The sequence below is a fragment of the Embiotoca jacksoni genome, unplaced genomic scaffold (assembly GCF_022577435.1).
Source record: "Embiotoca jacksoni isolate LCO1_2020_lvr unplaced genomic scaffold, fEmbJac1.0.p SCAF_3, whole genome shotgun sequence".
NCBI classification, from domain to species: Eukaryota; Metazoa; Chordata; class Actinopteri; family Embiotocidae; genus Embiotoca; species Embiotoca jacksoni.
Window position 1 is genome coordinate 10313232 of NW_027185381.1, and position 27988 is coordinate 10341219.

General features: G+C 41.4%; 1 protein-coding gene across 4 annotated transcripts in view; it reads right to left on the reverse strand.

Moving 5' to 3' along the window:
• Window positions 1–22963, reverse strand: part of cntn1a (contactin 1a) — a 69258-nt gene extending 46295 nt beyond the window's left edge. For 2 of the 4 annotated variants that reach the window (XM_069161926.1, XM_069161925.1), the window contains exons 1-2: window positions 22754–22963; window positions 5991–6105 (exon numbers count right to left, since the gene is read on the reverse strand). In XM_069161926.1, the coding sequence (XP_069018027.1) occupies window positions 5991–6066 (76 nt within the window). In that variant the 5' untranslated portion in view covers window positions 6067–6105; window positions 22754–22963. The other 2 variants (XM_069161927.1, XM_069161928.1) reach the window with 2 other exon arrangements.
• Between the last annotated feature and the right edge of the window lie 5025 nt (window positions 22964–27988).

Here is a 27988-nt window from a genome sequence, read left to right on the forward strand (position 1 = left end):
AAAAAAAAAAAAAAAAAAAAAGCCTTGGGTATTAGTAGTTGTTATTGTCATAGTCACTCAGAAGCAATACTTAAAAGAAAAAAATGCAACATTTGATGTAGACTTCCAATCAGTGTTGATGGTATACTTTATGTTTATGTCATGGTATATGTTGCAGTCAGTTGGAGCAATGAGTTCCTTATAAATTATCAGTGGAACAAAGTCTGTTGTTCTTCTGGCACCAGCGCTGTCATTTGACATATACAGCGATGTAGCTGGTGGCCAGAACAACTGCAGGCTTGTACTGCAACTACCTTCGTTACCACCAGAAAAACATTACATCCCATGAACGAGTCGAGAGGATATTATGAATGAGGATACATTTAGCAGTTTTGGCTGTTTTAGCTGACTGGGATATTCAGACATATTTATTCGAGCCAGAGTATATGGCTGAAGAAATGAAGCAGAGAGAGGTCAATGCTGCGGCTGCATTAGCGCTGCAAAGGATATGGCCAGCAGGGACCGTAGAAACTGAGCTGCTAAGAGTAAACAGTGACTAGTGGTGCCTTTGCTCAAATTGCCCTCCGACGCCAACAGAAACCAAATTATTCTGCTGCAATGAGTATCAGCACAGGCAGTTTTCATTGGATCCTGTTGCCAGCGCCGACCCGAGAGAGCAATACGTGTGTGTTACTATGCATAACAATTTTACTCCTAACTTGGACAGAGGTGTGCTGCAGACCGGAAACCAAAAATGAACTGGAAGAGACAACTAAAACCAGCAGAGCTGAGAGGGCAGATGACCGATGAGTGAGAATTTTGGTCATCAGTGCTGTGTTTTAGCCATCAAAGTGTGCAAGGAAGGTGATACACCGCCATGCTTGACATCTCTACATCTTGTGTTGTTTGTGTTTACAATAGATGCTACCTCATGACGAGCACTTGTAGCTTCCTGACGAATAACCACATTCGTTCCTGTCTTTTGCTCTTCGCAAACAATAACATCTAGCTGCTCATTGTTTTTTTTGGTTGAATGGGTGGTACAGTGAAAAAGATTTAGCAAAGAGGACTGAAGGATTTCGTGGTTATAGGCGTCAGAAACTCACAGGGCACTGCTGGAACAGCTCCACAAGCAGGAGAACTCTTTCACGGTCAATATAGCGGTTCTAATTTCTGAACAGGGGGGAGGGTTGAGTACAATGCCTTGCTCCTCTCTAACCTCCGCATTGCTGGCAGAACATTACAGCAAATGGTGACACAGACACCCACCATCTGACATCACAAAGGTGTGTTGGGGGGAGGGGGGGCAGTTCCCACCACTATTCGAGCATCCAACATGCAGTTCGGACATCATGGTACCCCAGAAATTCTGCTTTCACACTCAAAAACACTCAAAATCGCCGTCGTCTGTGTTTTGTCTGCGAGTATTTTGATCATGTTTGATTTTCAGTGGCCCGGTAACCAATCAGCAAACAACCTCACAAATCAGACTTGGACTAAAATGTTGCTAAATCCTGATTGGTGCCTGTATACTGAGGCCTCCCCTCATCAAACCACGGCACAGAGGGGGGAAAAAACAACCAAAAATCAAATGAAATAACCAGAACCAAATTTGGTGTTCATGTGGAAACCCATTAGCCACACTCAGAAGCTGTAAAAAATGAAATGGGTTTTCAGGACCTCTAATTTCCACACGTGTGGAAAATTCAAACCAAAGTAATTTCACCTTGATTTACAATTTGATGTAGCTCTTCGGTGTATTTTTCCGAAATAATTTTGTGAATTTGATAAATCAATTTTAATTTTGCTCATTTGCTTGAAAATAATCTGCCTTTCACCAGACCCAGTGAACATAAAACATTGTGCACTGTTGGCTTTCACTGAGTGGGAACATGTCATGATGGTGTTGATTGCAGATAAAATCATTACATAAAGGTCATAGAGACTCAAACCATATTGTGCCATTAGGCTATTTCCAACACTGTTTAAATACTTAAAGCCTACAATACAAACACTACATACATGGATGAACAATGCACATATAGGGCAATCGTTATCACAGCATATGTGATGAAGAAGCGGGTCTACTACTTGCCCTAACAGGCTATACTGTGTGGGCATATAGGACAATTACATTAGAGTGAGCTTTGATATGAATAAATCACATGTGCATGTGTCATAATTGGCCATAAAATAGTCCTACGTAAAAGACTGAATCAATGTCCAATCAACGGCTGCTCTTGGTAGCTAAAACATGTGCAAGTAACGCCTCAAGTAAGAAAAATGTAAAGACGACAAGAGTCCGAAACTCCTGCATGCTGAGCTGACAGACACACAAAGGAGGGGAAACGACACGGACACTGTGGTACACACACACACCCTTTCCTTATAACTACAAACTGAAAGCCACATGTTCAGTTATCACACACACACACATCTAAGTACGCACACACATGAAGCTTCAATAGGTTCATCCTTTCATTGTGCAGCACTGCTAGGATGCTTCAATCTGAGAGGCAGATAATGAGCTATTCCCTCTGTAGAGGAACCGAATCCCAGAGCCAGCAGAGTGGAGCGGCGGTAGGGAACACACACACACACACACACACACACACACACACACACACACAATAACCAAAAAAAGATGCACGCAAACTTCCCTAACTCTCCACTCCTCTCTGGCTCTTTCACACAGCACATACACAAACCAAACAGTGAGACCACTCTGCCACCCACATCCGTTCCTGGGCATACAGCCCTGAGGTGCGCACAGACGCGCCCCAACACTCCTCTAGCCTCAGTCCCCTCAGCGTTGACTTGGCAGCAGCAGAGCCAGCTGTATATCTCTCCGCTACAGTATGCCTCAGGATACACCGTCAGTCTGCTAGTGCTGGTTAACAACCGCTGTCATAGCATCCTGCCCCTTTCTATCACAGGCACTCAGTGGCACAGAAACCACTTCCATCACACTTCCATCCATAAATGTATCTGTACATAAACAGTTAGCTGTCAAATCACAAGGCTTCCCCAGCTCTGACCTCACAACGAAGTGGTGGAGGAGGAGGAGAAGCACGAGTGATGAGAGAGAGAGAGAGAGAGAGAGAGAGAGAGAGAGAGAGAGAGAGAGAGAGAGGGAGCATGGGGGGTTGCACATGGGTGTTTTATTGAGGGCGGGAGAGCGATAACAGGGTACGGCCACAAAGCATGGCAGCCACAGTGGGGAGGACAAAATTACTACAACAAGGAAGAATAAGTATGAAGACTACACAAGGTGCCATTGGAAGGATGCTGCTGCGAGGAGGAGAAGAGCCACCGCTACAAAAAAAACCTGCTTGTTGCAGGGATCACAGCGTACTGTGCGAGGGAGGGAGGGAGACAATTTAATTCTAATAGCTGTGAGGGCTGCATCCAAACCTACAGCTGGAAATAAACTTTACAAGCAGTGTTGAAATGCACTTATTGTAAGTCACTTTGGATAAAAGGGTCAGCTAAATGAAATGTAATGTAATGTAACTGGGAGAGTAGCAGCAGGAACAAGTCACGCTGAGGCAGCTGAGCTAGAACCAAAACACAAACAGCTGCAAGGCTCACTGCCCTGTTGCAATCGTCACCTTCCCTCTCCTCCACTCGGGATCAACACATCCTCCTTTTCTCAGCCCTCCTTCCTGTCTTTTTTTCTGCTCCTCTTCTTTTTCCATCCTTGAATTCCTCCTCTCATTCATAATGGATAGTTTGGAGATAACCTCTTCCTGCAGTGGGCCCTGTGCCCCTGGAGTCAGCCAGGCCGTATTGATTCCTGCACCGGAGGAGTCATCAAGGCATAGATAATAAGGTTTAGAGTCACACTGAATTTTCTGCATCCATCCCTTCCCCCCCTTGGGGATTTGGTGCATCTTCTACTGTCTTCTTCTGTCTGGTCTGTCCAACATGCATATGACTTCAATGAGCACATTAATCCATTCGTTTAGAATTGAGCATCGTCTGTTCTAAAGGTGTATGTGCAAGTAAGTGTGAAAAACAGAGAGATCAAGAGCAAGCAAAAGAGGTACAACAAGGAAGAGAAAGTAGTACCCAAGAGAACAAAGGGCCTCCAGTAAATGTGTGTTGGAGGGTTTTCATGCATGTCACTCTCCTCCAGAAGGAAGTGGTCTGCATTATACACCCACAAACACATTAAAAAAAAAAAAAAAGCTATTATTTCAGCTTGAAGAATTCACCAAAGTGAATCCAGCCTTCCTCTTGGCTGTATCTCCGTGCCACAGTCTGACGCATGTCGTGTCACTGGGAGCTACATTTAGACGAGATATCTACCCTATGCTCTGGCCAGCCTGCCCCTCTTTTGACCTACGTCTTCGTATATAGGTCAGCATTGGCATTCAAGTGACTGATATATGTCACGCACATAATGCTGCTCTTTTTAGGACTGGACAAACAATAAGTTGTGCCCTACAGCGCTAGAACATAACAATCTCCAATACAATGGGGGGTGGGGGGGGTGAAATTTGAAGAGAAATCTGTTGTTCACTTGAAGCAGCACCTTCTATGGAGCCAGGAGCTTTTAGACGAGGGGTCAGTGAGCTGTTGTTGGCGCTGCAGGAGGCGTTGCATCTTGAGAAGCACAGGAGGGATCATTAAATGGGGCAATTTTCATGCTCACTGAGCAAAACGCATACAATGTAAAATAGGCGGCTTGATGCAAAGAGACCAGAGGAACATTTCAAGCTGATATGATAAACCCTGAGTATAAAGGCAGAGGTAGTCTGACATTAAGACATTAAAAAAAATAACAAGATCATTTATTTTTATGCTGCATCTGTGAACAGAGGAGAGCTTCATGGACACAATCTTCTCCCTGTGTATTTTATATCACAAGAGCAATAACTTTCACAGTATTAACTGGGAAACTATTTCAAGATCAAATAAGATAGGACTTAGGTCAGGTTGGGATTTGAAAACAAATCATTCCATGTCAATATGTATAAGGATATAACATGCTATTAGTCTTTGTACCACAATGTAAATAGGTCTGATTTGTTAATTACCTGTTAACTTGTCAATTATTTTCTCAGTCAATTAAAAAGTAAAAAAAATGCCTATTTAAAATTCACCACGTAAAGTTAACACAGTCAGACTGCTGGTTTTGTACCACTTTCAATGGAAAAGATGGGGCGAGCCGATGGCCGAGTGGTTAAGAATATACCACAAGCTAACATGCCCTCAACAGCTGAGTCCTCATCCTGTTCCCTTTCCCTACTGCGCTTTTTTGTCAAGGCCAAATACCAAAACATGAATTAAACATATAAGCTACATCCCAGGCTATACCGAATTGTATCACAATATTGATTTATTGCCCAGCTGCACCTGGGGTAAAAGCACTGTCGAATCTCTAATGATACTCCTGACTTTTATCCAAATAAACAAAAAAAGAAACCCAGAGGAGCCAAGTATCAGCAGCAAAATGAGCGTTCCTATCGCCTTCTGGCAATCTCAGGCCTAAAATATGAGGGGTTTTTTCTGCTGGAGTGGAAAAATAGGTCTGACACTTAATTTGCAAACGAGGCCACAGCACAAAACACAGGTCCCATGTTTGTGTGGCCACGGCAACGCAACACTCCAGCTCGCTCACTTTCTGTCCTGCACTCAAATACAAATGTAGTCTATGTAACACACTAGACTTCCTGTGTTAAGTTTAGGACTGTCTTTAGGTCGCTCTGGGAGTGAGTGAAACACGGCAAATGTTTGCAGTTTAAAACAAGGAACTGAACTGCAATTTATTATAGTTATTAAAACACAGAAAATCAAGGGAACAGCATAAAAGAAAAATAACAAATTCAAATAATAACCCCAATACCGGTATTTCTCTCACAGTCAGTCAGTTTCAGTCTCTTGTCTTTCAGTCTGCTACCCGGTAGTGTACGTCTGGAGGCTCTCAGACTAACTCTTATCTGAATCTTTTGCTCGTCGGTGCTCCGGCAGGACAATCCAAGAAGACCAAATGCAGCTTCACTCACGGAAAAGATGATCGGGGGTCGCAGGGTCACTCAGCTCCAGCGCTCTGCGGAGGTTTCTGGGGATCGCTGTCTCCATCACAGATCCATACAAACAAAACAAAAAAACAAAAAAAATCTGCATACAGCAGAATTGAATACGATGTCAGTACTGTAATTTATCAACTCTATCGTTGGTGTAACAGTAAATGACCAGTAAAATAGTATTACACACATATATATATACATATATATATGTATATATATATAAAATAATATTCACTATGGTCAATATTAACATAGCAACATATTTCACACACACATGTACTCATGTCTCAGTGGCATCCATCACTTATACCTAACAGGCATTATTTAAACGTCCACCGTTACTAAGCAACACACTCAACAGCTGTTCTCAATCTGACCGTTAACTTCTGGCGCTAAAACAAGAAAATGGCGTCATCGTTCCCGCTCGGCTTCAACCGGTCCCGACTCTTAACCCCTCAGCGCTTAACTAGCCCCGTCGCGTACATGTAGCGCCACAATCACAGCTATCAACCCCGTAAAATAATATTCATCAACAAATTAATATTTATCTCCGACTGGTTTTTTTCTCTTCTCTCCTGATAGATATCTTCAGCCCAACTAAACAACTGTCCTCCTTTGTAGCTCGACACCAACGGCTAACTCTTCGCAACGCATTCGTCACTCACCGTCGATTCTTCTCAAGACTTAAAATAAACTTTTCCCTTCGGAGTCGGTCTGGTTAACGATCAAATAAATAAAGCTCCTCAAAAGCAGTGAGCAAAAATCAACCTAAAGAGATTCTTCATGGTGTCGCTCATGACGCTGCTGTTTCGTTCGCGGCATAAAGGGTCGTCTCCCGGGAGACGGCTTTGATCTCCCGACGTGCACGAGAGCGCCCCTCTGGTGGACGTCGGTACTGCATGTGTGAGTTAACCCTTTAGTTGCTGGTAAAAACTAACGTGGGTTACACAAACAACCAGGATCTCATTCTCACATCGATATATTACAGTGGTGTGGAAAAGTGTTTGCCCTCTTCCTGATTTCCAATTTTTTTTTTTTGCATGTCTGTCACACTTAAATGTTTCAGATCATCAAACAAATTTAAATGTCAGTCAAAGATAACACAAGTAAACACAAAATGCCGTTTTTAAATGAAGGTTTTTATTATTAAGAGAGAAAAAAAAATATCCAAACCCACATGGCCCTGTGTGAAAAAGTGTTCGCCGCCTCCTGTTAAAACATAACTTAACTGTGGTTTATCACACCTGAGTTCAATTTCTCCAGCCACACCCAGGCATGATTACTGACACACCTGTTCTCAATCAAGAAATCACTTAAATAGGACCTGCCTGACAAAGTGATGGAGACCGAAAGATCCTCGAAAGCTAGACATCATGCCGAGATCCAAAGAAATTCAGGAACAAATGAGAAAGAAAGTAATTGAGATCTATCAGTCTGGAAAAGGTTATAAAGCCATTTCTAAAGCTTTGGGACTCCAGCGAACCACAGTGAGAGCCATTATCCACAAATGGAGAAAACATGTAACAGTGGTGAACCTTCCCAGGAGTGGCCGGCCGACCATGCTGTGGCATGACCTTAAAAAGGCAGTTGGTGCTGGAAAACCCTCCAATGTGGCTGAATTACAACAACTCTGCAAAGATGAGTCGGCCAAAATTCCTCCACAGCGCCGTAAAAGACTCATCGCAAGTTATCGCAAACGCTTGATTGCAGTTGTTGCTGCTAAGGGTGACCCAACCAGTTATTAGGTTTATTGGGCAAACACTTTTTCACACAGGGCCATGTGGGTTTGGATTTTTTTTTTCTCCCTTAATAAAAACCTTCATTTAAAAACTGCATTTTGTGTTTACTTGTGATCTTTGACTAATATTTAAATTTGTTTGATGATCTGAAACATTTAAGTGTGACAAACATGCAAAAAAAACAAGAAATCAGGAAGCACTTTTTCACACCACTGTTAGATATACTGACTACTCGACACATCAAAGCATTCAGCCTAAATACAGAGAACATTGTCCATTACTGCCCTCTCCCTTCTTTTCCTCTTCACAAGCAACATGTCACCTTTGGGCTATTCTGTCTTCATTATCCAGGTCTGCTCAGAAGACTGTTTGAAAACATGGCTGGTGAGGTTTAAGCAGAGAAATCTTGAAGTGGGGACTATTAGCCGAAACAGAACTTTGTATAACGGCTGTAATCTTTCCCTTCCTCTGCAGCGGTTTGACACAAGGTCAAACCAAACAGTCCTCTCCTCCATACACTGCTTAATTTCAGCATTTTTTTTCCTCCAGCTTTGTCAGAGAAACCCAGCAACTCCCAAGTGAGTGAGTGTGTGGATGTGTGTGAATAAGTATGTTGACACTGCACTAGAAGTGCAAGTGAGCTGAAGAGTCCAGTGTTTCCTCGCTCCAATATTTAAGTGGAGCTTTTCACCACCAGTCAAAGATATTTTTAAGTGACAGGAGAAAAAAAGAGCTTTCAAGCACAAGAGGACATAATGACCATTGAGAAACAATACATGTCAATGACGTTCAGAGACAAACAAGATGCTTTTCACTGCCAGCGATACAGCAACGTCTTTGTGGATGTGGCTGAGACAGCACCCAATAATTGTTGTTCACCAATCAATTCATACATGTATATTATTACAAAGGAGCGCCTGAGAAACAGAATCCGACAGGAGATTCATCAATGTTTGTCAGTACAGCTCAGGTACATCTGAGTCAGAGATGCTGGATCAGTTGTTCAGTATTGATTGATTAATGCGGTACTGATGCCTCGGTATCACTGCTTCAATCAGTCGACACCATAATTAGGACGATTACAGGAGAAGGCTCATTTCTGGTGCGGCTGTTTGCTCTGCTGTTTCCCACTGTTTCACGAAAACAACCAAAGAATGTTTAAATGATAGGTTTGGTGCTATTCTGTATTTTTCATCAAAGTCTGTGAAAAGGCCAAAACTAATGCTCTAAATGTATTTCCTCAATACATTCAGACAAATCGAGCTTAACTGAACAAGTTCAGTCAGTCTCATTGAAGGGACACAGAAATTAAAAGGGATCTTCAGTCATTTGTGACCCTGAATTAGCTTTATTATCTGCGTTCACGTGAATGAAAGAACATGTCAGTCAGCGCTCTTGTTTGTCAAATTTATTTTCTGTTGTTTTTAGATGTATTTATGTAATTTGTTGACAGTTATCCTCTTCTTCTGTCCCAATGGGTGTTGCTAGTTTTCCTCCATTCTCATGCTACTCTGCTACTTCCTCCCTCTCTAATTTACTGAGGAAGAAAACAGCCCCATTACTTTACCATTAGCCTTTCACTCACTTTGCCATTATGATAAGCGCTCTGTTTGCACTGGAGTCAGCACAGACTCTCACGCCGAGTGAAATATCCTTTCGTGCCATGATGCAGTGCAGTGAGGTTTTATTGGTCTTGTTTATACAGTAATTACTCTGAGGATTCAAATGTACAGTAAAGCAAGTGCCCGTTTTGACTACTTAGATTATAAATTAGTACATAAAGTAGTACATACACTCATACAGAAAAGTAGGTACATGAAAACTGTTAGTATTTTGACATATTTTCTCAAGCAAAAACTTGATCCTCTTTGAAACTTAATAAAGGTGATACTATAAAAAAAAAAAAATTAAAAAAAATTAAAAATCCATTAAATTTAGAAATGAATAAAATAGATTAGTTACATGGAAAAAGTAAGTGCACCCCTACATCTATCACACCTTTAAATTCTTTAAATTAGAGTGAGAGGTTCAAGATTCGGTTCCAGTGTTCAGAACCTCCTCAGAGAGTGACAGGTAGAACCTTTCTTATGTAAACGTCTGACATCAAGGGTCTGGTGCTCTCTTTGTTGTGGAAGTGTGTTGGGTTGTCATGTCAAGATCGAAAGAGCTCTCAAAGGCTTTCAGATAAAGATTGTTGATGCCTACGAGTCTGGCCAGGGATTTAAAAAGATCTCTAAATTAGTTGAAATAAATAATTCAGCCGTAAGAAAAATCATCTACAAGCGGCGTAGATTCTATATGACTGCTACTTTGTCAAGGATGAGCCGCCCCAGCAAATTCAGCCAAAACGAGATCTCCAAGAATCCAAAATTTTATCCCAGGAGCTGCAGGTAACTCTGCCAATGAACATGTAGGCAAAGACCAGGCCTTTTGGAATAATGTGTTGTGGGCAGACAAATCAAAGACAAAGTTTACTACAGGGACAGCAAACATGTTAGCCGCAGAGGCAAAACACCTACGATAATGTATTTCTGCTAAAGGGAGAAATACTTGTTTCTGATTCCAAGAGTGTAGTATTTCCACAGAAGAATATTACATCTTTTGATATTTCACAGTTGAATACATTCTCGAAGAAACAGATTTATCAAAGAGGATCAAATTTGTGGTTGTTCAAATATGTCAAAAGCCAACAATTTCCAAAGTACTTCCTTTTTACATGATTCTTATGTCCCAGATTTCCTTCCCAAAGTGTGGTGGGTTGCTGAATGTTTATATTACAACAATGTGTCTGAATATGCCAACAGCAGATGTGTTTCTTTTTTTTACTTCCTCTGCAGAATACGTCCCTGTAGGGAAACTTGTAGCCACAACTTCACTCATACTCTTATGTCAAACCTCACAGATTCATACAGGCTGCAGAAAAATGAATGAAAACCAAAGCATTGAAGAGAAAGACAGGGGCAACAGGTTCAGCGTTTGGACATGCTCAAACTTTGGGAATGATAAATTTAATGTGGTGCAGCTGTTGTAGTCCCAATGCTACTATAGCTTTGATGCAACAACAGTCTTTTTGCCAAGGGCGGCATTGCACAATTTGCAGCTTAAAGACACCAAGCCTGGCAGAGATTTGTTTACTTTGGATATTTCCTATTTCCATATTTCTCTCAAAGCCACATGTGGACGGATGACTGATGATTATTCCAGGGAATGAAAAACAGACAAACAAATCCCTTCCCACTTACTGTCTGAACAGCATCGGTGCCTGTATGTTTGAACCATGAAAACAGGTTGAGGAGAACACACTATACAGGCCTTTTTAAAGATCTCTAGAGAACAAGACACATGCTGGGTTGTTTACTTTGGTAACTAAATTATTAACTAAACTGACTTCCACTCAATGAATCCCGAATGAAACATCATAATTCCAAGTTGGGTAGGACTGTAAACACCCCACAATCTTATTGATAAATAATAAATTAAGTAGTGGGTGAGGAAATGTAATTAATACAAAATATGGTTCCTCATATGGCATTTGTAAGATTTAAAGATTTTCCTAAGATTAGAGATTTCCCCCTCTGAAGTTTTCCAGTGGGACTTTTGGGCAGAGCAGTTCAAACAAGAGGCTCAGACACCTCCTCCAGAGTTGAAAGTAGACAAGACAAAGCCTGCTTTGTGAACCCATTGACTGCCCTACTGTATCAGTCTGTGCCAGTGCTTTTAAGAAGCAGCATGCATATTCATGCATACCCATCAGGATGTCTTCCTCCACTACTTGTGCCACTGCAGGCTCCACAGTTTCTCTCAATGGGTGCATTTATGTGTAAAAAAAATATTCCCCTGATATTTGGCTCTCAAGTACTCCTTCATTGAAAAGCTGTATGTACTATTTAAAAAAAAGTCAGCATGAGCTCTTATTTTAATTGCCAGAAACCTCAGTGTGACAGCTGAGACACTCATATTTGCTGACATAATAAGTTATTTACAGTTTTTTGTTGATTATTTATTTTCTAATGATCAAAAGATTCTGTTAATTTAAACAGGCATGCAATATTTGCAGGCCCTCTCTATCAAATACACTGACGTCTGGTACAAAGTGTCCATGTAAACAGACCGAGTCACGTGTTTACTGCTGAGCACATGGCCACAGTCAGACGGCCTGTTGGAGAGCAGTGTATGTGCCGACTGACAATGAGAACGGTCTGGGCAAAGACCCGAGTCATCTGGTGCCTCTTGGCCAAGTCACCCCATGTGATCATGGCTCACAACACAGAACAGGTGCCCACTTAAAACAACAGAAAAGAGCAGAGAGGCATATTGAAAACAAGATCTTAGATCAGATGCAGGCCAGAAGACAGGCAGGTAGATAACTTCACAATGTGATGTATGAACTGAAATCTTCCAACATAAACTTGATTAATCTTGACATTACTTGAGTGTGTCAGCACAAGGAGATGCAGATGTGTGAGAGCTTTCTGATAGCAGCCAGATTATCACTACGTAAGGAAATGATCTCTTCCCTGTTACGAAACTGTTTGTGTGCAGTCCAACTGCTGCTAAAGATCAGGCAATCCACGCATGGTTTACGGCATTTTCAATCAAGCTCGCCTTATTCTCTCCAACTGCAGCAAGAAAGCCAAACTAGGTTAAAAGAATTTTCCTATATTATGCTGCACACAAATGCTTTTGCATGACTTCTCTAAACTTACAGTGCTCTTCTGTTCACCCACAGTTTTCTGGGATGTATTCATTGCGTTGTGGCAGTAAAAGTACAACACTGAACAGTAGTTTTAAAACTTTGTAAAAGGTTTTCTAGTTTTGTTCCTCATGGCTTACTGGGTAGTTTAACAACCTATACTCTGCCTTTCAGACTACAAGTATTGTCAAATAACCTGCCATATTTTATTCAGAGGAACAAATATCAAGGACTTTACATAAAAATGGAAGAAACTTGTTCATTTAATAATCATGACATTTCAGTTACACTTTCAAGGGAGTCGTTTGACATTTTACAAAAAGCTCTTATTTACCTTTTTGCTAGTTACTTAATAAGAAGTTTGGTACCATTCTCATGTATGTAGGAGAATGTTATAATATCTTGGCATAAAGACTGGAAGAAGGGAAAATGTCTACCACGGTGCCTAACAATCTCAGGGTCATGACAAGACTCCAGGAAATCCCACTTAGGAGAAATAGTCTGTGAAGTGACATATTTTAAGAAGATTTTGTTTTAAGTTAATCCACCTGTCTACCTGGCTCAACATAAATTTCCAATTTCTCTTTGTTTGTGAAATATAATGAAGGTGCAGGTGCTACATTAACAATGAGCAAGTGTTAAAACGCTCAGTCCACGAAGAAATACACACAGCCCATATTTGGCAACTGTGCAGTTTGGACCTCCATATGTTTGTGATGTCATAAACTCCTGCACGTTGCACATCCGCCCTTAGCACAGCCCACTGTTCAACCTTTTACGTGGAGGAAAACACAAAGCAGTCAGTCTGTTGCGGAGTTAGCAAACTGCAAGTACAAAGTCATGCGTCACTCTAATTTGGTTGACTCAGAAAAAAGTCAGCCAATCAGAAGAGAGGGTCATTGATATCAATGCACCTTAAAGGTGCAGACACAAAACAGCCTGTTCTTGGTAGACCTACGGAAACAAGTTAAAGAGAGATGTAAAACTATATTAGGATGGGTTTTGGTACTTAAAACTACAAAAATATCTTCTTGTAGATTCAAACCTGCAAAACAGAGAAGTGTAAAATATGGGACCTTTCACAGACGTGAGAGTTTTCCAATCATCTCTGCTAACTCTCCTCAATAAGAAGAGCAATTGTAGTCCCCAAATTAACCCTTCGATAAAATCTTTATCAATAAATTACTACTTATTTACAATATGTTAACCAGGATCTTTTCCTCCGTTTTGTTTTTTATTCAAAATATCTTTTGTAAACTATTGTTTATAGGCAAACATCTATATATTTTGGCAACCATTTCATTCATTGTTCTGGAGTCAGATCATAATGTGGTCTGTCATGGGTCAGTGTGAATAACATAAGGTATTCCAGCAGTCTCTCTAAACACAGTAATTTCCATCCCCCTTCTGTCATGTAGAGGAGCAGTGTTTTCCATTGTCTTGTTGTCCTGCGTTGCTGCAGGGGAATTAAGAGAAGCACAACCTCTCCTCTTGCTATCCATTGTGCAAATGAATGTGTTTGTGAGTGTGTATGGGGAGGTGTATGTATGCTTGCCTTACAGTGACACTGCGCCCTTCGCTCTGCCTGTCCTCCACACACTATGGCTCTGTGTGTGCAGCATGAGTGGAGCTGTGTGTTGCAGATAAGAGTCAGAGCACTGCAAGGAGGGGGAGGCATGTGTGAAAAGAGCACAGGAGAGAAAAAGGATTCGGTGCTCTTTCTCTCAGTCAGATTCACCTCTGGATGCCCTTTCCTCCACTCATGCCCATTACACCTTCCTCATGAATAATCCAACCAGTGACACTAGCCAGAGTACTACTGACACATTTCAGCACCAGGCCCACACATACAGTACGGAAGCTGTCCGCCGCCGTGCCCTACTGAACTCCAATCAAATACTTTTTAATATGCATGCATGGCTTATTTTCCTCATGATGTGAGATATATTTGCAGTCAGATAGGGAATTCGTGTTGTGATTGCTGGCACCTCCATCAGTCCAGACAGCCAGTAATGAGATGTGAGGCTGAAATGTACGGCAGCCGAAGAAAAAGATCCATAATTAAGAAGCTGGCTTTCCTTCGTCTGCTCTCTCGTGGATAACTTGCTCAAGCACTACTCTGACTCATGATAATTAAAATGCACACTGGTGAACACCAAAAACAGCATGTGTTATTTTTTATGGGGTAATATTAGCCACTTCTTCTTGCGGGCAAATTGCTGTTGCTAAGTAAAATTGTGAGAATAATGTCAGCGGCATGAATTAGCAGATTGCAACAGAAGCTCCTGCAGCTACAAACTCAGCCAAGGAAAAGAATCTGTAGCATAATTAGTGCACAAGTCTCATATAAGTCACACAATTTCCCCAGAATGGTGGATTCAGATCTGAGTAATAATATGCCAACCCAAAAGAACAACTTTTGTTCGGGGACATTTTAGAGAAGTTTGTCGGAAGCTATTAGTACTGGTGCATTGTCCTGCTAGTACTAAGAGAAAACATGACGCAGGTCATTACATCACCTTGTGAGTTTGGGAGCCAAATGTGACAGTGTCACGCCAGCTAAAAAGCACTGCCTTGATGTGTCAGTTGGCAGAACGGGGATTTATACAAAGAGGACACTCCTTGGGCCGAGGGAGGCTACATAAGCATTCTTTGACCTCCTTTATTCACACTCATTAGCGATGCAACAAGAGGGTTGATTTGAGACCCTTTGAGAGGCTCCAGAGGGAACAGGTTTGTTAGTGTGAAATGGAAAACCAACCTGTTTGCTGTGCTCGCCTACACCGAATGCTAATGTCGCCCGCATCAATGGCCTCTTCATGTAGAGATGCAGCCGACGACCCCGGAGCTCGGAGGCTGACCAGGAGAGGACAGCGGCGGCCCACTGCCCACCGCCTGCCACAGCCACAGCTTTTATTTGTGGTTACACTGATCTGAGGAATGAAAGGGGAGCTCCAAATGTTTTGTCCTTTTCTGTTTCTCATAATACCCTCAACCTCCCCCTCCTTCCTTCTCTCTCTACCCCTTTTCTCTCTCTCTGCCTTTAACATAGCTAAAGAGCTGAGCTGAAAAACAGCAGGCAAATAAGTGTGGAATCAATACAGACAGGCAGCAGCCAGTCTCTGGTCATAATAAGCAGCATTAATATGCAATCAGCTGGTGTGTAATGGAGCATAATGCAACCTTATCATTTTCAATAGATCCTGTATGTAAAGATCCCTTAGTGGTTGGCAGTCTCCCGGAAATGAAAGCAACCGGGGAATGATTTAAAAATACTTTGCTTAAAGCATGATTTTATAACCAAATGGAAATATTATGCAATATTTATGGATAAATTGCGTGGCGAAGAAAATGGACGTTAAAAGGGAAATTAGTGAAATGGCCATGGGTGGTCTCAGTAGGAACACTGCAGGTAAACAAACAGGCTGATTGAATAGTGGGCATAGCAATAGCACTCGCTGAGGCTCCTAGTGCTATGCCTCCCATCTCTGCCAAGGGTAATGGGATTTCTTGCACTTCACTCATTCTGCAGAGCCAATAGGAAGCTAAACTATTGATCCACAAACAATTTAGCCGTCCAGCTGTCCAGAGAGGGGGAAAACAGGACGCCCCTAAATGTATAATGAGGCTTCCCAAGAGCTCAACTTCCTCAGTATTCGCTCCACGTGCCAGGAAGCTTTTGCCTCCGAGCTCTCAGCGATTAGCCTTCTACCCAAACACTTCAACAATCCCTCGCCCAGAAGTCGAAGGATCAGCCGGCAAAACAATCAGTATTCTTCTCACCAGGAACACTTTAGATTTATGTAGGAATCCCCCTTGACCCTATCAGTCTGCTATTCCTTTCAAAACCCATGTTGGAGATGTCATAACTGGGTAAGAAGGCTGAAAACCATGTCCAGCGTGCAGCGTCATCATGACGCAACTTACACTTATGAAAAACAACATAAGCCACACATGAAAAAGGAGCAGAGTCAGCAGAGGAGTGTAGTTTTGCTTGAGAGCCTTGCATGCTGAACTGGCATGTGGGTGAATTTGTGTTCCTGTCTTGCACGCATGTTCCCAGCACCATAGCAACAGGCCTTGCTCAAAGGCCCCAAGAGTGGGTTGGCCCCACTGAGAAAGACGCTTTCGTACCTTAATTGGAGACTTCCCTCCACCATCAAGCTGGCTCTTTATCCCCAGCACTATAAGATAACAGTGAAAGCAGTTGAAGCTATAGTAAGCTTTCACACGCCCATAATGAATGCTCATTAAATAGGATTAAATTCCAAACGATGCAGCACATTACTGAGAATATCAATGAAGAAAAATACAGAAGTAGTCTTATCACCTAAATGATGCTGAATACTAGCTTTCTTGTGCAGATTATGGGATAAATTACTACATGTCAAAAGGGAACAGTGTTATAGGTACGGCTTTGCTGGCGTCAAACATCAACACATCTCCTCTGCTCCATAAAAAAAATTGTCCTTCAAATGCAGAGCTTGCCCAAAGGTGATTGTTAGTGATCTGGACTTTATAAAAGGTTCTGTAACACCATGATAGAAATCAAAATATTTCCACAGATGAATAATTTACTTGTAAACAAATGTTTTGTACAGTGCAACACTCGGCTGAAATCCCAGGGAATACATCAGACATACTCCACTGATTTTCAAATGGCATGAAATTGAAAGCCATCTTTTACAGGACCAAAATAGCGTGTAGTGTCGTCTGGCTGTGCTGCCTCTCAGCAGCCCTGTAAACAATGTATCTGACTGCAGCTACGAAGGTGCAAAAACAGATGGCACAGGACTCCCATGTGAGAAGTCAGTCCACTGTGTGTAACACAATGCAGTATCCCTGCTCAGCGAAAAGCAAAACAAATGCACGAGAGATAATCTGACACTTTGAGAAGCAGTTTAATTAAGACCCATTCACATTAAATTTGACTACTTAATTAGGGAAAACTGTCCTCTGAACTTGCTAACCTTGTAGTGTTGTCACTTGTGCTTCTTATCATCATTAAAGACAAATCTCTTTAGCGCTGGCTAACAACAACCCAACTGTAATTAGCTCTTTGATGAGCAAATAACTCTTGATATTACTGCAGAAATTGAATGCATCACAGCCAGATAAGTTTTGCCCTGCTAATAAGCAAACAAACAATTTCAGGGCAGGCACTGTAATGGAGGAAGACAAATATTATCAGGAAAAAAAAAAAAAAGGCTGATCATGCTGTTAACCCAAATTAGGGCACACGTTTGTAATCTCTTTCTAATTGAGCCCATAAATCCCAGAAGATTTACTTTGATTGTAAAGTCTAAAAATATTTCAGAGTGAAATATCAGAGAAAAGACACGAAGTCTTGTCAGATTTAACCTACTTATACATTTTAATGGCTCCTAACTGTAGAAAAAAAAAATCATCAACTTAAAACATGCAAATGTCTGGAACATAGAAATTAAGACTTAAACTGCAAATAATAAAGACATGATTTCAAAGTAATATGTGGGATGACAGTAGTTTGACATTAACACAGTTAATCAGTGATTTCTTACTTTTATCTAAATTTGTTTTTTGAGGAATTGAACTCTTCCAATGCTCCAAAAGGCCACAGACGAATCGTTATCAGTGAACCTGAAACTTCTCCTGAACTTTGTGATAACACTTTGATAACATTGATCAAAGTCATCCTTTTTCCCCCCGTGAGTGGCAGGGGCAGATACCAGGCCATTTCCGAACACTACCTGCTTGTCCACTACACATTATCTTAATGAAAATGGAGTAATCTGATTTTCATTGAGACATCACTTTGGCACACAAACCAGAGGAAGCTCAACATTTTATCAACAAACTAAATCATGCTGATAACGAGAGGAGGAAGAGATTACATGTTGTATTGTAAAAGACACTTAAAGTTATATCCAAATGGGAGTTTGATCTTGTTGTTTTTACAACCGAGCCCCTTCTTCAAAACCTTATTTTACTTTGTCAGTAAAAAAGGACCTTTACTGCTATAAATAGACAAAATTCCAGCAATTGATATCAAATAAATCTATTTATAAATTTAGCATTGTGCTGCTTTTGTGTAAATCAACAAAAGGCCATTTCTGCAGGCTGCGCTGATCATAGATGTGTCGGATGCAAATCATGTACCGTGGATGAGCTCGATGAGTCCAACGCGCATATATTTATTTTGTGCACATACACATTAAAACAATTTAATCCAGTGTGGCTGAATAATTATTCATATGGGGTCTGGCATGAAGAATAAGTAGCCTCCTGAAGTGCTGGGAGCAATAATTTAAGATCATTGGATCCACGTGGGCAACAGGGAGCCCAGAAATAGAACATCAGCCAAGCCAAGGCAAAACAAACCAAAACAAATATTATTCAATCAAACGGCTGAATGGTTTTAGAGGAAAGTCTTATATAATACACAACATTAGATGCATTCATAACTAACAGCTATGTTTAGTATGTTTAGGGAAAAGACACACCGCATTTTTTGTTAGAGGTGGAAACTAAATTTGCTGTGGAAACTGTCAGGACATGTCACTCATGTCAATCCAAATTTCTGACGAGACAAGGAGGATTTTCCTTTATTAACAAAAAAAAGTGTATCATACCTTGACTACTACAGAGAGGATGTTAATAAAAACTTAGCCTGTCACCATATACTTTGACAGATCTGAAAAATTTCAATGGATTTGTGCTTAGTTCAGCAAGTACTTAAGTGTTGTGAAGGAAATTATACAATTCCACTGTGGACATTAATGGTTTCAGCAGGTTGTTAATTTTTGCATCTGAATAAAGGCTACAACAAATTAATATTTACCTTACAGATTAATCTGCTTGTTATCTATTGGGTCAATAGTTTGTACCACAAAATGCTGAAATTTTTTCCTAAAGCTGAAGATCAAGTCTTACAATTGTTTTGTCCAACCTACAGTAAAAAAAATCCAAAGATATTCAGATGACATAAGACAAGAAAAAAATGTCTTACATTTGAGAAGCCAAAACAGCAAATGTAATCCACTGGTAAACTGTCTCCCTTCTAACCTGCACAGCTCTCCTCTCTAACTACTGCCATTGCAAACACGAATCACCATTTTACGAGATGACAACAGAAACAGCTTCAAAAAGAACTAACGACATTTAAATTAGCTTTATAGCTTAGTATGACATTTGGTGGTCGACAGGTGGGGTGTGCAAAGTCTTTTTGAGTTCCTGCCAGGCAGATCAGTCTCTCCACATAGGCTCTATAGGGTAACATGCATGCAGAGCAGGGAGCAGTCCACAGTGGGAGAATCAATGCCTATAGTGCACACTGTATTCAAACAGCCGGGGATGGCCGATGGGGACTGAGGCCCTTTCTCCTCCTCAGGCATGAACAGCGAGCGGTCTGTCTCCAGGCAAACACAGAAGACGTCATGTCTCTGCCTCACTGCCGTACCATTAGTGAATCTCACTATTGATCGCCGCTGTGTAAATTGCTGAGCCATCTATTGGAAGCGCCGAGACGAGAGCATTGCATGTTTTGTCAGCGGGACACAGAGAAGCACGGCACACAGTGAAGGCAGTTGCAGCAATAAAGGCTGGTGTTTGTGCGCATGTCTCTGCGCACAATGTTCATCTGCATAGGCTGTCTAGTTCCCTTTCCTTTTACAATGAGACAAGTCCACAGGATGTATTCCGTCCAGCATGACTGACACTGCTTTCAGTCCCAACAGCACAAACAGTGTAACAAACTTGTCCTGAAGCTGCAAAATACCAACTCTGCCAATCTGTTTAACCTTCTCTCAAAATCACATGCAAAATCTGTCTTCTGCTCAGCTTTGACTCTCTGTCCAAGAATTCGTCACCCAGGGCTTGGAAGGACATCTGGAAAAAGATCTAATCTCCTAAAATGACTCTAAACCTGCCTCCGTCTTATATGGCCAACATCCAAGGTTCCTCTTATGCTTCAATTAGGACCATGGTATTTAAAGGACATGGAAAACGGGAAAAACATTGTCTTTCTGAACATAAAAATCTCGTAATGCACTGGATAAATGTGCAGCAAAGATACCCTACCAGAAAAGAACATACCGTCTCTCCCTCTCTCTCCTAGATTCTCATGTTCATGATTTGGATGTTGAATGAAGTGAAGTTTAGATGGGAAGGATAAAGACAGCTCTTTTTTTCTGCCTCAGGTGAGGTTAGCCTGTCCACAACAATATATGGCAGGATGTGTGTGACTGAAACTCTAGATCGAAACAGAAGTAAGTGCATGCTTATGTTGAGTCATTTGACTGTGACACTAATGGGTGCTGAGGCTGTTCTGCGATGCTGCGACGCATCATGGAACAGCAACATCTTGCTTGCAGTGTACTGTGTTATGTAAAATGGTCCTCATCATGCTTGCCACTGTGGCCCCGCAGCCAATGTGCTGGCAGAGAACAGCTTGTTACAAAATTCAAAAGCCTATGTTCAGACATATTTCGGTGCAGAGGACGGGGATGAAGCGAAAGATGTTATGTTGCACACTGTAGGTTAGCCTACTTCTGAGCAGGGTAAATTCATTCACGTAGCATGAAGGAGAGGTTCTGTCCTCGGGGTGTACACAGAGCGGCACAGGATGCATTAGCAGCAGTCAAGCTTGCAAAATTCATAAAGTGCTTCACCTGACAGGCGGCCATGGATTCCCTCTGACATTTTGTGTCACGTTACAGCTCTGATTCAGTGAGGACACACACAGTGAAGAATCTCATACACTGAATGGTAAATACATACTGGGACAAAAATGTCTTGGAGCATAGTGCCCAGAGGTGGTTCGGACATTAATCAGCTGATCATCTTATATATTTGCTTGTACTGGACTAGCAGTAAGAAGTAACAAGTGAAGACACATAGTAAGTTCTTAGTCTGTTCATGAACCTGCATTAATGGTAATTTGAGAGTAATACTCCAAAGTACAAGGTGCTGATTCATTGAATTCCTCCCTGCAAAAAAGCAAAAAAAAACTCTGGATCTGTAAGCACCAAATTTGGTGTTATTGATTGAATCATAAATCGCAGTGACACGCTCATTAGTCCACAATGGGAAGTTATGGCGGCTCAAATGAGACTCTGCTGTCTTGAAGCTAGGCACTTCAGCCAGTAGTTAACAGCACTATGAAAACTATAATTGGGTTTTATCTAAATATCAACCCATTATGTGGTAGAGCGGTCGTGTTGCGGGCAGACATAATGTGTCTTATTCTCTGTGACCAGAGCCAGTGAGTTAATTGAGATCAGCCAGATAAAATAAACAAAAACATTTTCCTGTCAGTGAGCCTCACATAGATGCAGAATGTGACCACCAACTTCACATCTGTGCTTTACTATAAATCAGTAGTTGCATGACTAAAGAGAGATAATCAAAGTGACTGAAAGCTCCATCATCCTTTTACACAATGAGTAAAATAATATACACACTACTCCTCATCACTCTGCTTCATCTTGAAGATCCCATTGGAAATCTCTTAAGGACCTCTGGAAGTCCCTGAACCTCACTTTGGGCAACATGTAGTATGTAACAGTTTCTACCCACTGAAGCCTAGTCTGGTGAGTCAGGACGCGCCCATGACACCCTCTCCAGCACCTCACATCACAGAATAACCCTGCAATGGGCCATTACTAAGCATTACGGCTCAATCTGCCAGCAAAGATGACAGAGTCGAACCACACGTCTCAATCAATCGCGGCGCTAACACCGGGACATGCGTTTTAGTTCCACCCCAGATGAAAGTGTCACAGTGGTGCTTCTTAAATCTTTTGGCTATAAGGCAGGCAGCAGTTTGAATCATCATCGGTATGTGCGGCGCTATTAGGCTCTATGGCCTCTGGCGTTTTGTAATTAAACCTGACTTTATTACTCCGACTTTCCAAAGCAGATGTCCTACGCGGGGCTGGAAAAAATATCGCTAAATAATCACATCTGCCCCGTGCAACGGCTGGTGTTTTGGAGAGGGAAGTGCATGTCAGGATGTGCAGCAGATCATATAACACCATCCTCGCCTCCAAGCACACGACCACAGTGCACGCACAGTATCTTTCCGCATCTTTACCACGGCACAAAAAAAAAAAAAAAAAAAAAAAAAAAAAATGCACAATTCAGTTTCTTCGTATCCAAATCGTTAACATTTCTGCATTGCGGAGGGCTGCATAAGCTACATCCCACTCAGCCTGTTGTAAACAACACTGATTTACCCAGCTGTCAAAATGCAGCGCCTGGCTTGTCTTGGAAATGATGTCCAACAATCAGTGTCCGCCGGTTCTGCCGCGGGCTCCCCTCGTCCTTACCTTCAAGCGGCGGGCAGCGGGCGTCCGTCCGTGTGTCCTTCGCGATGCTCTCACCTACTCAGCACCGCATCGCCGGGCGCTCAAGAGCAGGGGAAGAAACTGACGGAGCCGCGGTCCTGTCCCCGTGGATTGGATGGAGGGTTATGGCTGTCAACTTAGGGGGGCGCTAGACCTGCCTGTTCCTCTGGACCGCGGAGCAGCGGCTCCCACAGTGGTGGCACCGAGCTCCGTCACGGCCTCACTTTGCATATGAAGACGTTTTTCTTCATTCATTTAAATCGAAAATGGTCTATTATAGAGGGTGTGTGTGTGTGTGTGTGTGTGTGTGTGTGTGTGTGTGTGTGTGTGTGTGTGTGTGTGTGCAACAAGATATTCTGTGATCAATGGCAAATTCGTGGTTTTCATGTTGGCAAGCGGCCAGTATTTACTCCCTTTACAATTACACAATCCCCGCATTAAATGGTCAAAAAGGTTTACAGTGTCTATATTTATTTGAGGGTTTTGCCATGAAAACAAAAACATTCTTCTGCCCAGTTTCATGCTCCATTACTTTTTTTTGTTGTTTTCATGTCAGTGAAAGGATAAGTTTCAGGAATTTAATGAGGTGACAGCAGAGAACTGCACAAGACAATAACTTAACTTTGCATTATCTAGTTGCCTGTTCTGGTTCCAATATTTACAAGGAAAGACAGACAGTTGTAATCAGCAATAATTAACGCAAATTCAACTAATTTTGCAAAATTACAGCGATTTCTCCATAAAAAAAAACGCCCTCAATACGAGCTCTGCTGAAGGTATTGCAGCTAAAAGCCTTTCCAAACAAATCCCATGCTGACCGGAAACAAACCGGAAATACCGGAAGTGATCAGAGTCACGTGAATTGTGTTATCGTGGGAATTAGTCATGTGTTATATTAGTTTTATACACAATTTCAGTTGTAACAGCCTGCACTTCGCTTTTGTGTATAAAGTATGCATTGATTTAATATCATTTAAAAAAATATTTAAAAATATTTAATATTTTGATAGTTGATAATACATAGGATATCTTATGTATTCTTTAATGCAGTTACTACGACACTTTTACGACTCCGAATCTTTTGGTAGCTTTGCCTGGTTCTTTTCTTTCAGAAAATACAAAAAAGAGGAAATCTAGACTAAAATATTTCTATCTATTTCTGTGAAGTGCAGTGTGCTTCTAATCATATAGGAAGTGCTTATACATATGACTCCTTATAGGTATTGGTTTTTAAAAAAATCCTTTCCTCATCTTCCAATTACCGTAATTTACCGTAAAATATCACTTAAACTCTACAAATTGCATTGTAACGTTGGAGCGAAATCAAGCACGTTTGATCACAACAATAGCTATTTTCATTGTTATGGTTTTCTTCATGAAACATCCAGAACAAAAACAAGCAAACAAAAAGAACTATTAACACAGGCCAGATAACTTCCACATTCAACCACTCTGTTAACAAACCGGCGCCTACTTTAATATCAACAAATATAATCATTTTACCGTTTCACTTTTGTGCTGTTCAGTGTTAATATCCAAAATATGAACGCATATCCAAAACAATTACTGTGATATATGCCTATTGTCAGCTTTGATTAACCTCCCCAGTCCCTCTCTGCTATTTCTCACCTCCTTAGATCCTTGCCCCAACTGGACCAGTCTCACACAGCCCTCCTCAGCCCGTGTTACTCTCCACAAGCATTAACCTTCGTGTCAGGTTTTCTGCTTTGTGATGTCTCAGCTTTTGTCCTGTTGTGTCTTGTAATATTTGATCATTGTACAAAGTATAGACTGAAAATGACTGTTTGCCCTGTTTGTTATCAATTGTAGTTCATTTTGCCCCGAGTCTCACAAAAATACACTAAAAGTGTATCAAAGACGCAATATTATATAAAACAGTCCTGAGGCATTTCCATATATTAATATTAACCATATTCATTCCAACTGGCTCATTTGGATTAGTGTTTATTTTAATTTGCATAAGACAGTATCATGTGTGTATTTAACATCTGAAGAGAAATTTCCCCTAAAAATGTTGACATTGCAGTTTGTTTTTGTGCCTCTGCACCAGCGAAAGCTGTGGCCATACATGCCCTATATTGTAGGGTGAGCACAATATCTAAAGAACGACTTGAGGGAATTTTCACAAATATGGCACAAGCATTCACTTGGACTGCAGGGGTCAAAGTTCAAGGTCACTATTACCTCATGTCATTCTGCTCTTGTGAACATGATACCTCAGGAACATCTTGAGGAAATTTCTTCTAATTTGGCACAAACGTTCACTTGGACTAAAGTGATTAGAATATGGTGATCAAGATCACCGTGAACTCACATCTGTCCCGTCCGTCCATCCCATTTTGATGAATATGATATCTCGGGGAATTTCCTCAAATATGGCACAAATGTTTACTTGGGGTCAGTGATGAACTGACTGGACTTTAGAGGTCAAAGGTCAAATATCGATGTGACCAAGCATCTGTCCCATTCTTAAGAACACAATATCTCAAGGAACACTGAGCAATGACATTCATTTGGACTCAAACATGAACTGATAAATTTCACACAAATATCTAATAGGATCAAATAAAAAAGTGATGACCTTTTATATCCTAACGGTCAAAGGCCAATTTTACAATGAAATTATAGTTCTACAAAAACATGTTTTTGACCATTATTCAAATCCATAATGCAGGAACAGAAGGGGAGATTGTTACATAGTCCATATTTGGTCCATATTTGGTTGCTTGCGTATTAACTGTCGACCTGTTTTTCATCAGGCAGATATCAAAAGGGCATGTCTACTAATTACAATGCTGTGCCCATGTGTCACTCCAAACATGAGACCATCTCAATCCCCTGGGATAAGATTTAAGTCTGGGATGTAAACACCAAACAGCAAATAATAATCTGCTGCGGCAGAAGCCCATAAATAATGCAGGAATCTTTGAGAAAGAGCAGGGTAGAATTAATGGAAGGACTTAGCCTCATTGAATGAATTTGGAGGAACATACATAAAACATTTTTGAGAAGTTTTTTTTTTTTTATGTGATCAGAAACTGACTTTATATTGAGGTTATAGCCTCATATCAAGTTGAGTGAGGCTTCTTTGCTCCCTGGAGCAATGCTTATCATTGTGACTTTTTGTCAAAAAGGCATTGTTTTCTCTGAGATGGGAACTGTTGTTAATACAAAAAAAACAAAAAAAGACATTATCTCCAGCCCAGGGGAATGTCTTAGAAAATCATGACACTCCACAGAAAATCACCAAGCCAAAGGGATTTAGTAACACTGAGGAAATTCATGACATCCAAATAGGCCAGCATATTATGTGGCCCAAAAAGATATCATTTTGTGTTTGTGTGTGTACGTGTCATCTAAGCTCTAGATGTATTGAACCCTTAGACAAACACTTTTGTTCCTCTTACAACATGGCAGTGCAAATAGAGACAGATCCTGCTGTTGAATAACACTGTTACAAGGTCAGTCTCTGGGGTGGATAAGAGGAACAGCAAACACCCTGCTGTCTGGAGGAAAGAATGGGTGGCTGTCATCTATCTGCCCGGCAGAGGAGGAGGTACATGGACGAGGCACGGGAGGGTGGGAGGGAACGGAGGAACGGAGGGAGGGAAGCAGGGAGGGTAAATGTGATTGAGCCCCAGTGATCTCTACAGGGCCTCATGCATAGGTAACCCCCCACCCACCAACACAAATACTCATGGGACATATTGGGGCTCTGTGGGGAATAGGAATCAGGGTGTGGAAAGATTATTATCCTGGTGCTATTTTGATTAAAAAAAAAAATAAATAAATAAAAAAATGGGGCAGGGGTTTTGATAGAGAGCGTTAATGTCAGATCGATACAACAAAACACTCTCACTTTTGCACTTTTGTGCGATGAGAAATGTCACCATATGAGCTTATTGCTCCCCTAAGGGGAAACAAGCTACTTAGATTGATGGAAACACTGGTGGCAAAAATGATACCTTCATACCAGAAGAGGTTATTTCCCCACTACAGTTTTGGTTTTCAATTCCAGGCCAACCAAACCTACAGCACCGTTCAAAAAGCCTGCTCTTGACAGATGTTTGTGTGTAAGGGAGTGTGTGTGTTGGCAAACCGCTCGTCAGCCATATGGAAATGTCACAGAGTAATCATAAACAATTATCCTCCCCAGCTCTCACAGCATCAGAATAGGGCAAATTTACATAAAGCCACACAAAGGCTCTGCCACTTCTATCCAAGGAACAGACGCTCTGAAGCTCACCTCACACTTAAAACATATCAGAAACTAAATGAAGATGTTTTTCCAATACGTGCCTTTGATATTCTTGATTCTGCATAATGAAGGCTCTGAAAGGTCACGTCCTTCACTTGAGCATTTGGGATGCAAATGATGCTCTTTATGGCTGGTCGCTGGTTATTTAGAAACAGAACATCACAACAAGACCATGTAATGATCTTTCCCCTCCCCATTGAAAGGAGACTGAAGGTAGACATAAAACCAGCTGTAGATCAATTCAAACCAGGCTTTCCGCCCAGCTGTAAATCAAGGAGGTGGACACAGAGGAGCTGGGAATGGATAATGGATGCTGTGGCAGACGTTCAGCCGACAGAGAATGGATCCACGAGGAGCGGATGAAGAATGAGAAGATGGAGGGAGGGGGTTGACATGAAGTGACAGGAAAGGGGTGGGTTGGGGTGGGGGGTGGAGTTCAGAAGGGTAATGGGGCAGCTGCTTGTTTGGTGGCTATGATCACCAATCGACAGACAAATAATGTCATTCTGCTGCCATGGAAATAAAGCGCTATGCCTCTTACAGGAAGCGCACATTATTGAGGAATCAGGATGTCAACAGAGGGACAAACAGTCATAGGTGTCCAGACTATCAGCTAAAATAAGGTAATTTTGAATATTCCCGATTTTAATACAGCATTTTATAACATGGTCCAACTATGATCAATACATATGATATTTACATTGTTTTGCTATGAAGGTTTATAATGATAACATTATTAGTAACCCATAGTATCTACAGTTTAAACTGTGAGTATAGAACAGCATTTTCTATTCATTTTTAGATGCCTGTTGCTGAGTGCAAATATCAGTGTAATTGCCTCATATCACTAGGTGGCAGTAAAGTCAAGAGGTAGAATCTGTCAAACACAAACAAATTGATGAGAGAAAACTGTTCCTGAAGGTGTCAGGTCTGAGATC